The sequence below is a fragment of the Haliotis rufescens genome, unplaced genomic scaffold, assembly GCF_023055435.1.
Source record: "Haliotis rufescens isolate VD_foot unplaced genomic scaffold, xgHalRufe1.0.p SCAF_17, whole genome shotgun sequence".
Lineage (NCBI taxonomy): Eukaryota > Metazoa > Mollusca > Gastropoda > Lepetellida > Haliotidae > Haliotis > Haliotis rufescens.
In genome coordinates this window covers 31,258,350-31,272,497 of record NW_025963857.1, presented here as the reverse complement: position 1 = coordinate 31,272,497, position 14,148 = coordinate 31,258,350, and the positions used below count along the sequence as shown (strand labels likewise).

At 38.7% G+C, this 14,148-nt stretch overlaps 1 protein-coding gene across 1 annotated transcript in view; it reads right to left on the bottom strand.

Annotated features, from left to right (window-relative positions):
• LOC124142594 (A disintegrin and metalloproteinase with thrombospondin motifs 16-like) overlaps nucleotides 1-14,148 on the bottom strand; it is a 92,480-nt gene that overhangs the window by 26,961 nt on the left and 51,371 nt on the right. The window contains exon 4 of the mRNA XM_048397879.1: nucleotides 1,935-2,091. Within this exon, the coding sequence (XP_048253836.1) occupies nucleotides 1,935-2,091 (157 nt within the window). The remainder of the gene's footprint in view (nucleotides 1-1,934; nucleotides 2,092-14,148) is intronic.

Here is a 14,148-nt window from a genome sequence, read left to right as displayed (position 1 = left end):
CTATTTTCTTTAACAAATTGCATTTGAAGACAAACAACACTTCCATATGAGTATGTCTTGGGGTTTGGGCCACTTGCAGCAATATCGATCTGGGGTACACAAGAAAAGGGCTTCACATATTGTACCCATTTGGGAAATCAAACTTGGACCTTTGGCATAAAGAGCAAACGCTTTAACCACTAGGCTATCTCACCACCCCATATGTCTCAGAAACATATCTACACAACTAACATGTGAAACTATTATCCTTTGGTGACCATATTCTGCAGTAACCATTCTCATCAAAGGCCTGACAAACTTATCTTCATAAATGTTATTTCAGTAGCAGTTTCTTGATATCTAATAATGATAAGTGCCTTAACGGGACCTAATTTGGGAATCATTTAATCTGAAAACGCGATTTTACCTTTTGAAAATGAACATAATCATCATCACTCACTAATGACAAAACCCAATGTTGAACTCCCATTACTACTGGTTGATATGAGATTTATTCCCTAGCTTATAAATATATCAGGACTGAATCTCAGGAGTAATGAATTACGAGTCTCATCAAATAGTCCCAGTTTCCATCAGTGGAGAGAAAATGATTAGAAGATTGATGAGGTTAGGGCAACCTAGTCATGTCTTAAGCAACGTATGCTGTGATGTGGAATTAATGAAAATGTGGTACTCAAATAGCGCTTCAGTGCACCAAGAGAGAGGTCAGCACACTGAATGTATGGAGGGAGGATTAATATTAATCAATGTCAAATACTACAAACAAATAGAGAGAATCACAATAAGCACATTTGAAGACATGTTCTACAATTTCATTAATTAAACAGGGATACACAGGAAACTGGACATACATTTCAATTTATGCTGAAAATGAAGATTTGTTGAAGAATAACAGAGATGCCACTTTCGGCAATATTCCAGTAACATCACATGGGGGGGGGGGGGGGGAGGAGAGACACCTGAAATGGACTTCACATATAGTAATCGAACCAATGCCTTCAACACTTTACTACAACTTGTACAAGGCTAGCCCACTGCACAGCATAGGTAGAATATTATACAATCTTATATCATTTCTACAAGGCAGTCCCCCAATTGTGTGGATAGATGCTCATGATATCAATCACTGGATGGTCTGGTCCTGACTCGATTATTTACAGACCGCTGTCATATAGCTGGCATATTGCTGAGTGCGGCGTTAAACAACACACAACAAGGCAGTCCAAACCCTGATGGTGCTATGAGAATTCATGAACTACTCTGAAAAGCCTGGTCTACTGAGGCAGTACCATCTTGGTGAGCAATGTATGTGGGCACAGCTCTTAGAGTGAGTGAGTGAGTTGGGTTTAACGCCAATTTTAACAGTATTCCAGTTATATCGCGGCATGTCAGCTTAATGTGGGAGGAAAGCCCGAAGTGATGCAGGTCTCAGACGTTTACCACTTCGGTGAAACCCACGAGCACGGGTATGGTGCTGACAAACCTAGAAACATAATCGGGGCGAACCGGGATTTGAACTCACAATCTGGCGTGCCCAAGGGACGCAACTCTGCACAGCGAATCATGGTGCTTCAGACAACTGGGCCACCCGTGCCCCCCACAGCTCTTAGAGAAGGAGAGGTGCATGATACCATGTCAACATGTAACTACCAGGCAACATGTAACTACCTGTGTTATTTGTATCAAAAAAAATTACATCAAATGAATTGGGTAAATTTTTGAAATATGTTAACACTTATACTAGCCAAATATTCCATATATCCTTTAATGTGCCAATGTAAAAAGCTTCGAAAAAAGCAACAATTAGAGTTCCCCCAAAAATCCAGTCTCTTCAAATACCAAGGTCCATGTGATGCTGATTTCAAGATCTAATAATGAGAATGGTTGCCATATTAAGACCTGGTATGTTAGTAGAACCAGTTGTTAGTACTCACAGTCTCTGGCCTGGTGGTTGTGCAGATTATGATGAGGGAGATGGTCAGTCTTGTAGATGATGTGAGGTAGTTTGGTCCCTGAGTTATCTCCCTTCCTGATGGCTGCAGGCATAGGCTCAACCACATAGTCTTCCTCAGGCAGGCGCAGGATTCCAGTCTGGAGGAGAACAGTTCATGTCAGGGGTTGCAGATTAGGAGTGAGTGAGTGAGTGAGTGAGTGGGCTTGAGTTTTACACAGCTTTGAACCAGGGATCCAAAATTATTTTTGGCCAATTGGACACTTGTATTTTGGTCATGCCCACCTCATATTTGACAGTTACTGGTGGACTTTCATGTATGGAAACAATGAGTTTTGATGTTTTTTTCCCAATGCAAACTAATGCAATGAACATGTAACACCCGAAATGCCATGTCAACAAATCCGTACTGAGTTTTATCCTGGTATTGCACTTTCTGGTCATAAAAAGTATTCATTGAATACCGTAGATGGACTTATGTTTGTAATCTATTTTATTACATTTATTCAAAATTCCATTTAATATTGATTCCACATTTTATGCGAAGTGACTCACTGTTATTTACAGCAACCATGGTCAGATTACTGATATCGATGCCTTGAAATGAACTTAGTTGCCAGAGAATGGACACATACCATATTTGACATAATAAGCGCCCTGCTCTAATAAGCGCCCACGGCAACATTTGCTAAGATATTGGCTAGTGAACAATCCCAATTAGCACCCCTTCCAATTGATCAATGTACACAAGACTTATTTATTCGTGTATAATACACACACGTGTGTTATATGCACCCTTAATTATGGGCATTTAATTCTGGAAAATATATCTGTTGTACATAAACATTTCAGGCTGTCAGCATAAACCACAAAATTTATCTTTCAACTCTGTTTTTTTCACCAAAATAACATTCTAATAAGAGCCCCCTATTTCTAATTTTGAGAGCACCCTGGGCGCTTATTACGTTGAATACGGTATATCATAAATGCCACACTTTGACTCATTCAGTCATTTCGGCAATAGCAATCAGTTGTTCCAAAGTGCTACTCTTATGGTTATTATTATTTTAAATACATAGGGTAAAAGTTGCAATTATTGTGTGTTTATCAACCAAATCTCTGGTAGATTGGTAGAAAATGTGTGTACACTACTTCCGGCTTAGTCTACAAGAAAATAAACATGGTAATCTTAATTTTGTTGCATATAAAACAATGCCTAGCAGAACAGGAAATACAATTTAAATGGTAAGTCATCTCGTCTATAGATATTGTATCTCAAATTTCTCATTTTATTTTTTATCGGTTTCCAGATCCCTGCTTTGAACAAAATTTCAGTAATTTCACGGCATGTCGGCTAAATGTGGGAGGAAAGTGGAAGTGATGCAGGTCATCGATGCTTACCACTTTGCTCAAACCCATGGGGTATGAAGCTACAAAATCATAATCAGGGATAACTAAATCCTGGCAAAAGGAAGGGACAGAACTCTGCGCAGCAAACTATGGTTCCACAGGCTACGTTCAACTATTTGATCCTCAATTGGCAGATTGCAAAAATATTACCTGGATTTAGGATTTTTAATAGTAAATATGAAAGGTATGAAATATCTCCAGCCTAACTGACCAGTTCCAAACCATAAACAATTTGTTGCATTTACCATGCTCTCTTTATGCACTGTTCATTCAAGTCAAGAGTCAACAGTCAGCCAAATGTTAACCTACCCTATGCCTGAGTAGGTCTATTACTACAACCAGTGACTGGGGGTCTGGCTGCCTGTCACTGGGGTAGGCCTGTATTGTATCAAGACAGCCCAAGGCTAATGTTTCTATAACCTGCCCTGACTTCACAACAACATATTCCACTGGCTTCATTAGTCAATATCACTGCATGACCTGCAGCAGACTGACCTGTAGTCATCAGACTGGTACTTTGTTGAGAAGCTTTACATGGAGGTGGAGGTGGACCTGTACAGTCAGACTGGTACTTTGTTGAAAAGCTTTACATGGAGGTGGACCTGTACAGTCAGACTGGTACTTTGTTGAGAAGCTTTACATGGAGGTGGACCTGTAAAGTCAGACTGGTACTTTGTTGAGAAGCTTTACATGGAGGTGGACCTGTACATCTGGGCGGTACTTTGTTGATAAGCTTTAAAAGGAGTTGGACCTGAAGTGTTCAGACCGATACTTTGTTGATAAGCTTAACATGGAGGTGGAGGTGGAGGTGGACCTGTACAGTCAGACTGGTACTTTGTTGATAAGCTTTACATGGAGGTGGAGGTGGACCTGTACAGTCAGACTGGTACTTTGTTGATAAGCTTTACATGGAGGTGGAGGTGGACCTGTACAGTCAGACTGGTACTTTGTTGATAAGCTTTACATGGAGGTGAACCTGTACATTCACATCGGTACTTTGTTGATAAGCTTTACATGGAGGTGGACCTGTACAGTCAGACTGGTACTTTGTTGAGAAGCTTTACATGGAGGTGCACCTGTACAGTCAGACCGGTACTTTGTTGAGAAGGTTTAAAAGGAGTTGGACCTGAAGTATTCAGACCGATACTTTGTTGAGAAACTTTACATGGAGGTGGACCTGTACAGTCAGACTGGTACTTTGTTGAGAAGCTTTACATGGAGGTGGACCTGTACATTCAGACCGATACTTTGTTGAGAAGCTTTACATGGAGGTGGACCTGTACATTCAGACCGATACTTTGTTGAGTAGCTTTACATGGGGGTGGAGGCGGACCTGTACATTCAGACCGGTACTTTGTTGAGAAGCTTTACATGGAGGTGGACCTGTACAGTCAGACTGGTACTTTGTTGAGAAGCTTTACATGGAGGTGGACCTGTACAGTCAGACCGGTACTTTGTTGATAAGCTTTACACGGAGGTGGACCCGTACAGTCAGACCGATACTTTGTTGATAAGCTTTAGAAGGAGTTGGACCTGCATCAACTTTGTAACAAGGGAAAAATAACTGTCCAGAAGTCTTTAATGAGCACATATTACTTTACTGATACAAGACATGAACAATTGTAATTCATCTTATATGTTACAGGACCTGTGGGGAGTCCAGGACAGGATATAGGTCCCCATGCTTGTCGTAAGAGGTGCATCGGATGGTCAGATTTAGTGCCTTGGTTGATGGCATGTCATTGTATCCCACTTGTGAGGATCGATGCTCATGTTGTCAATCACTGGATTGTCCGGGACAGATTCAAATATTTACATACTACTATCATAGACCTGGAACATTGCTGAGTGCAGCAATAAAGAACAAACAAAACAAAAATATATGTAACTGGCATGGGTGCTGACAGAGTTTTATGGCATTGTCCCAATTTCTTCAGGATAGAACATTCAAAAGCTCCCTTCTTTAGTATAAATATTCTAGGAGACCACAGGGTAGGCACACTATCTACCGGAACAACAAAACCCCACAGGGTTAAATTTTGATGACACAAACAATTTCACAAATATCCTCTTTCAGTCTGTCATGCCATCTTAGAACACACAAGATATGATCACCATACCAACTAAAGCATGCCCAAATTAATCTTCATTAGACCCAATCGACCAATGCCTGAGTCTTAATTACGCTAATCAAGTCACGAAATTCTGCCGCCTCAGCAGATTCCATGAAAGCACCCAGTGAAGGTAGAAATGTTGTTCAGTGTGTAACGGTTGGATCAGCTGGGAAGTGAACCAGGTACTGACCCTGTCTGGAAACAGTGTGGCACTCATGAATCATTTGGCAGATTTAGATGTTACACAGGTCCCGTTGGAGGTGCCACAGGGAAGTGACTACTGTCGGTTAAGTTACTATTTGGATGATACCCAGGTTTCCCATGCTACACATGGGGTATGTTGCATGTCAGGTAACCAGACATGTCATTCATAAAGCATATGGAAAACTACCCTGACTTGAAGCAGGGGTCACTGAAAGACATAATTTGTATCAACACACTCATTATTAGTAAGTTGTCGGGGAGAAAAGTCACTGATACAGAAGAAAGCCTAGCCTGAATTCCAGTCTGAGGTTCATTTCAGAACAAATGTGTGTTAACATTGATGCTAACACTGTAGCGTGCAGCATGCTCACATGGCATTCAGGTCATATTGTCTTATTGTCATTGTGTATTAAGCGAATACATCTATGATCCATGTTCACAATGACTGGATTAAAATAACATCTGTGTCAACTGAGTGAGTGATTTGGATTTAACGCCGCTTTTAACAGTATTCCAGTTATATCATGGCGTGTCAGCTTAATGTGGGAGGAAAGCCCGAAGACGTTTACCACTTTGCTGAAACCCACAAGCACGGGTATGGTGCTGACAAACCTAGAAACATTAATCAGGGGGAACTGGGATTTGAACCCACAATCATAGGTTTCTGACGTGCCCAAGGGACACAACTCTGCACAGCGAATCGCGGCGCCTTAGACGACTGGGCCACAATTCTGGAAACTAGTCAGGCACATGTGTCCATTTCTTAATTCACAAATGTGAATTCAATTTTTCAAAAACTACTTTTGGCAGTATAAAACAGGAAGGGATGATAGTTCCACATTAAACAGCTCAGAAGCATTGTTCTCACAAATAACAGCCCACAGTGTCAGTATTAAGTATCTGCCCCCACATGTATTCAGCCAGGCAGGGCCCTTAATGCCCCCTGATCCAGTAGTTACAGAGTGTTTGTTTCCTTTTGTCCACAGTGGACATTGCCCTGTCATCTCTTCCAATCCTCTCCATCATTCTTCAGCACCTTTCTGTTTTCACAACAGAGCCTCAATCAGTTTCAACACCAAACACTATTTGTAATTTGAAGCTGCACTGACATTGTGTAAAACCAGATAAGTTCCAGAGAAGAGCAAATGTTCCTTAGTATAAATGTTATATCCTTATAGTATCTGCTAAGTTTTAATATAATAATTAGACCCACAGCAAGTGATTTTATAAGTTATCATGATAATACACTGATGGTTTTGTGAATTGGTACAGCTGTACTCAGATTCCAAGGCCAAACACAAATATGGCCAGGTGAAGTTGATACAATAATTGAGCCTTAAAAAATACATTCCTGTAGATGTAGTGACCAAGATGACAATAACAGTCACCACTGTGTCCCACAGTCTGGTCATATAAGTATATAGTTTACATGTTTCCTTCTCCACCTTATCAAGGCGATGTTAATGATGGAGGTGGTTTTGCCACCTATTCTCTAAAGCAGCTGAGATGACAGTTTATGCTGAATAGGTAATCAGAGACACTGAGAAATGAGCACATATGGAAAAGAAATGAGACACCTTTAACTGACCATGTCATTCGTGTCCACTCTCACATGGTGATTCTGGAGCAATAGGTCCTAAATACCTTGTAAGCAGATCCCTCCAGTCCTCCCACTCAATGGTCATTGATACAAGAATGAGTTTTGAATACACAATACCACTTAGAAAGTGGTCAAATGTAACAAATGTCATATTTGGGATAACACTTTCTTTGTAAAGAACAGATTCTAGTACTTTTGGGGATTGTGTCCAGACTGGGATTCGAAGCCACACTGCCACAAAGTCAGCAATTCAACAGACTCAGCCACCGAGACTTTCACAAAAATGAAAGTATGACAACTGGTAGTCTAGATCACATACTTTGTGTACCCCTCTGACAAGTATATATTGGCATGGCTCCCATGGTCGAAAGCTATGAATACACAATGCCATTTAGAAAATGGTAAAACGTTACAAATGTTATATTTGGGATAACACTTTTGTAGTAAAGTACAGATTTCTAGTACTCTTTTGGGTTGAGTCCCTACTGGGAATCAGAGGGGTACACAAAGTATGTGATCTAGACTACCAGTTGTTGGACTTTCATTTTTGTGGAAGCCTTGGTACCTGAGTGGGTTAAATCGCCGTCGGTAAGAAACAAGACCTATATATAAGCTCTACTGGTCTATGACATGTGTACTCAAAATATTTTCACATGACCAAATGAAAAATAAACTTCTTTTGGATAAAATGTTATAATCATAAGGCTACAATATATGATTTTTTAATATATTTTTTAACCCAAATTTTCACAAATATCAGAAGTGAGGCAATTTTCTTTATATACATTTCATTTTAGACTGTTCAAAGCATCAGTGGCCATAAACTTTTGACATATGTAATTCATTAATTCCTGTGAATGTTTGGTAGGTCCTGCATATGTAGCAATATTGCCATTATTATGGAAATGTTTGCCAGGATTGCTGTTAACCCTTGACCTGTACTTCACCTGGTCAATTGGGCACCATTCAGTGCCAGGATCTAGAAGTGGCAGTAACTCAGGTGCACAGCATCCTATTAGACTTTACCATGCTTCATTGGACATGGTCAAACACTGAATGAGTGAGTGAGTATGGTTTTATGCGCTTTTAGCAATATTCCAGCAATATCACGGCGTGGGGACACCAGAAATGGGCTTCACACATTGTACCCATGTCGGGAATCGAACCCGGGTCTTCGACATGACGAGCGAACGCTTTAACCACTAGGCTTAAGGTCGATATGATGTTATATCTCCTACATCTTGTCTTTCCTATCTGTATTGTCGCAATGTGAAAGAAATTATGACTTCACTCCTTTACAATAGCATTACTGACACTTCATAAATCTTTGTATTTACTCATTAGGTCTGTTTATGTAAGTATGTTGGCTTTAAAGTCTGCTGCAGATCAGGGGCCATTATGATAGATTGATGGCATTTCTAAATAAATAGATAAACCAAATACTGGCACAGTTTTCTACAAAGAGATGTTTTCTTCACATAATTTATCGTTGAATAATAACATTTTATCATTCTTTCGTTTATTAATAGACTTATTCCACATAATACATTAAATTTCTTATCGTACAAATACTAATAACATTTCTACAACACGTTTTAAACTAGGGGGTTTAATCAGATCAATTTTGAAATGTGCAGACATTATTACTAAGTTGTGAAAGATTATACCACATTGTAAGTTCTATTCAAACAGGGTGACTGTCTCTAGAGCCATTGGATAAACGTTATCTGAACCAGCTTTCATCTTGTTGAACATGATTATCGCTTGTAGGGAGATTAGTGCTGGCAACACTCAGCAGTATCTACTATAATAAGGGAAGCACTTGCATATGACATCCTCAAGAGATAGGTGGTGGGGTAGCCTAGTGGCTAGAGTATTAACTTGTCACACCAACTACCTGGATTCTATTCTCCACATGGGTGCATGGTGAGGCCATTTACTTTTATCTCATGCCAAAGTGGCATTAAGCCTTTTTTACTCCTTAGCATAATAAAGATAAAGACCTATTATTTAAGTTTTTTAAACAGTGTTTGCAATCAACTATTCCATTAGCACAACTGAAAGATATTGGTATATTCTTTCACTGCCATAATGTAAGTGCTGAATATTATAATCGCACATTTACTAGTCTGGAGTTGATTGCTAAACAACACACACATCAATTTTTCAGCTATATCACATATCACTCTGTAATTAATTTAGTCTGGACCAGATAAAACAGTAATTGATATTATTATTATTGTTGTTGTTATTTTTGTTATTATTATTATTAATTATTAATATTATTGATTATTATTGATTATGATTAATTATTATTTATTATTCTACCATGAATTTGGAATTTACTCGATTCTGATTGGTGAATCAGAGGCTATTAAATCACAATAAACCCCCTCTGATTGAAACAGCTGGTTTGACGACCTCATCACCGCAGAAGCTGATATTCACAGAATAGTACTTTTTTTCAGTCATTGTCGGTAGGCATATTTTATTATTTATATCTACAATTACAGGTTACAAAATGCACAGGTGCGGTTACTACAATATTCAAAGGATGTGTGGCAATGCATTTCGTGCAGAAAACACGATAGAAATCTACAAAGGGAATGTATTTACGTTTTGGTGACAACAGAGAGCTTGGAATTTTGGCGCTTTTCTATATACAATTGTGACGTCATAGCTTTTGCGTCACAATGAGCAATATGACGTCATAATGGTGACGTGCGATGTAGAGTGAAAGCCTTGCAAAACTTGCTTTGTTTTCTTTACGGATGCCCACCTCATGTTAGCTTACCAAGTTGCCGTGCTTATATGCTTTCAATGCCTGTCATATGTTCGAGTGAAGTATTACGGTGTAAACAAACTGCTTGAGTATACACAGCGCCATATTTTGTTCTGTGATTCCGTAATTCAGATCGATAACCCACTCAAAACACTGGACTCAACCCATGTCGCTTCACTCAGTATATTTGCTAACATCAAAGAGTTCGCGTTTTATTTAGTCATTGTAGAATGGAGATAAACATACTGTGTGGATTGATGCTCATGATATCAATCACTAGACTGTCTAGTCCAGACTATTTACAGAGCACCATCATATAGCTGGAATATTGCTGAGTGCGGCGTTAAACAACAAACAAACAAACAAGTACTATGTGATGTTTGTTTAATTTCATCTGTTACATATTTTCATTGTATTTTTCAGAGTTAGAACCAACTAGTGTATGTGTATTTTAGAATGATTTTGGATGTTAAATAGAACCTCACCCTCATGTTGTTTTTATGTCAAATATAAACACACTCTTTGAAAATGTTTAAATCTCCTTGGCAAGCCTCAGAGTTTTAAATTTTTATTGACACGTATATTCCACATCAAAGACATATGGGCGAGATTCCCTGGTAATATGACTGTAGAACAGTCGCCAGTATACAGGAGAGGCTCCACTGATAAAGCAAGTGGTTTGTAGGAGGGCTATATTATCCAGGGCTGTTGAATGTAACGGTCAGTTCCCCAACATGACCTGGGGCCATGATGTCTGTGGGGGCGGAACAAGCACAAATACAGTTAAAACTGGTATCAATACAATCATGGGGGCCAGTGTCCACAGCATGACACCACAGACATTACCATTGAACAGGGAAGTCACCCCTTAAATTGACCTTAATAATTATTAGTTGAAATAAATAATCGCCACTTTAGTGGTCAGCAAGAGGTAAAGAGTAGAATGTGGATTGACAATGATATTGTGCAGACATGCTTCAACAGATTGGCCTGCCAGCAAGACTTTGGGTCCTCCTCAGATAGAAGCTAGCAAGTCTTCAGTGTTGTAGCACTTGTTCACAATACCCTTAAAGCTCTGTAAGGCCAACATTATTGTACTGTTTCAAGCAGACCTCAGGTTATACAGCTGGGTTGGATAGTAGATAAATATAAAATTTTACACAAAAATTAAATTAAAACGAATAACTGTAACTGTACATTAAAATTATTAGTCCCCTGGTGTTAAACCTAGACAGGTATCAAAAGGCTTTTAGGTACACTAATTGTGCCACCATCAAGGTTATTATCACTAGAGATGTCACACTTTGAAAACTTTTACTAGTTCTACTGAAGCTAATTTGTATCTGTTAAATGCTTTCCATGATTTCAAAATATTAAAAAATTCTAAAGACAGAAAATTCACTCCACAATAATTCCTGGCTGATTTTCATTGCATTTCCTGTTTCACACAGACTTGATTATTTTGAATAATTGATAAGACTCTTGCAAACTGTGGATTCAATATTTGTATGTAACTATCTTATAGCTAAATCAGATTGTGACAATATTAATATTGATAGTTTTAACATTATTATTTTTAATGATTATTAAAAATATCAAGATAGGAAATAGAATCCCATTTTGCACACTTTTGAACTGGTTCAAGGAATACGAATCAAACCGTGGTAACTGGTTATCTGAGAATTCATAACGGGCCTATACTTATTTGAACATATAGACCAGGTCCCTGTTCCACAAGGCACACATGGTCCTATGACTGTCATAAGTTAGAGTTAAATGTATGGGAGTTGAGATCATCTTATTGCCAACATCGTTTTGGGGATTTGAGTCCTGCAGGTTGGTAAAAATAATCTCAGCTGAATATTTGCTTTACACAAATTAATAGTGATGTTCTCATTAAAAATAATCTAGAACTTGTGATTAGATTTAAGAGGTAAGTGAATATCATTCTACTTCAGAAAATTGTAGAATGATGCCTCAACCTCATCAACCAGTGACTTCAAAGTTTAACATTCAATTTATCAAAGTAACAAAAATTTCTCATACTTAGACATAAAAAAATCAGTAAAATATACCCATCACCATGCAAGAACTGGAGAATGACCCTCTGCTGTGAACCATACCTTCATATCTCCAGCCACTCAGGGGACTATCAGACATGTATTTAAAGGGCGGGGCAGAGCCCTCCCCCTCCCCAGCTAATGAAGAGTATGTGTGTATGTGTGTATGTGTGTATGTGTGTACAGCCCTCACCAGGGACTGTCACCTAGGGGCCAGTCTCCAGCTCGCTGCCCTTTTGACCCTGGTCTCAGGCAATGATTGCCCTTTTGAGTGTGTGCGAAGTCAACACCTGTATGTAAGTCTCTGACAACAGGTATACATTGTCCAGCCCAGGCAGGCTTTGTCTCAGCCAGGAGCTTGATTAGGGCAGGTTGCTGGTTATGTTATCATTGGTTTGGGTGTCAAACACTCCAGGAGTATAAGAGTATTAGGGATGCATGAGAACCAACTGGAGGATGTTTACTGACAAATATGTCACTTGTTTCCAATTTTGACTTGCATTTTGTTTGCAATGCCTAGACACTGTTGATGTTTTACTCTGCTGAACACATTGAATGTGTATTATGCAATTTATCTGTAAAGATTTTAGTCACAGATGTAATGTCTTCGAATGTTCAAGCACACAAGAGTGAGAAAGAATTTTACTCCATGCCGTACACACACACAGTCATATATTCTTCTCTATGAATGAGAGAATCTTACCCAAGTATCTTTTGATATCAACATGTGTTTGTATATTTGATATCAATAGACGTGAGGTCCAGATGACAATTTATTTCAATTGAAAATCAAGATAATGTTTGTGACCATCTTAAATTAACAGGGTGCAAGAACATATCTTTCGTTATCACTTTTAAATAAAATCTTATTTCCATTTGAAACAGGAAGTAACACTATCTTTCCTCAGTACTAAATGTAAATTATCAAGAGACACTTAATACTATAACTAACATAAATTCAAGTTCACCATGAAGAGTTTGATATCGTGATGGTTATTTTATAAAATTATGTGAATATACTTAATGAAAATATCATTTCAAGTAACAGGTACTTATAGCCTAAAATAGATTTTGTAGGATAATTTTGAACATTAACACCTCATACTAATGCTTATTCAAATCGACCAATCAGTGGTAAGGGCAGCAAAAATTAGAAAAACATAATTGGAGATATGTAAAAAAGATCTGACCAAGACCATTTATTGTATTGACCTGAACACAGTGACACAAACAACTGTCACTGGACTTTCACATGACATTAACATGATTCCACATCAGATTTGTGCACGTGTAGGCTGAGCGTGCAGCATATAAGAGTTGCTAGCAATATTGCATCAGCAGCAATATACACCTTATCCATGTTGGCAACAAATAGGGGAATGAATGTTTTGTTTGTTTGTTGTTTAACACCACACTCAGCAATATTCCAGCTATATGATGGCGCTCTGTAAATAATCGTGTTTGGACCAGACAATCCAGTGATTGACATCATGTGCATCGATCTACGCAACTGCAATATGATGACATGCATCAACCAGGTTAGCAAGCCTCAGCTTAATCACATCAATGCATATATGTAAAATACACCCCAAATATTGTCCCATGTATCCTTTTGGCCTCATGGGTCAATATTTTTTTCATGTGGGTACAGCTATGTATTCCTATGATTTAAGGTATGCAAATTGACAAGCTACATAAAGGCGTTATGCCTCGATCTGGAGCTGGGAATAGAACCAACCTAAGTATGTGTAACCAATACCTTCTTTAGTTACACTGTTTCCTATCTCTATTACCCCCGGTACTGCTCTTGACGAGGTTACTGTGTCTTCACTTATTATAGGACTTAAGGACTTACTCCCCCATACTTACTCGTAGGCTCCTTGTGGGGTTTGGCCACTACTACCGGTAATACCATGTTTTCAGGTGGGAATACGGGGACTTGTAATTACTGGGTATCTATGGTATAAACCTAGAATCTTTACATTCAATTATACGGGTTTGAAACTGTTTTCCTGTTGTACGTCCTG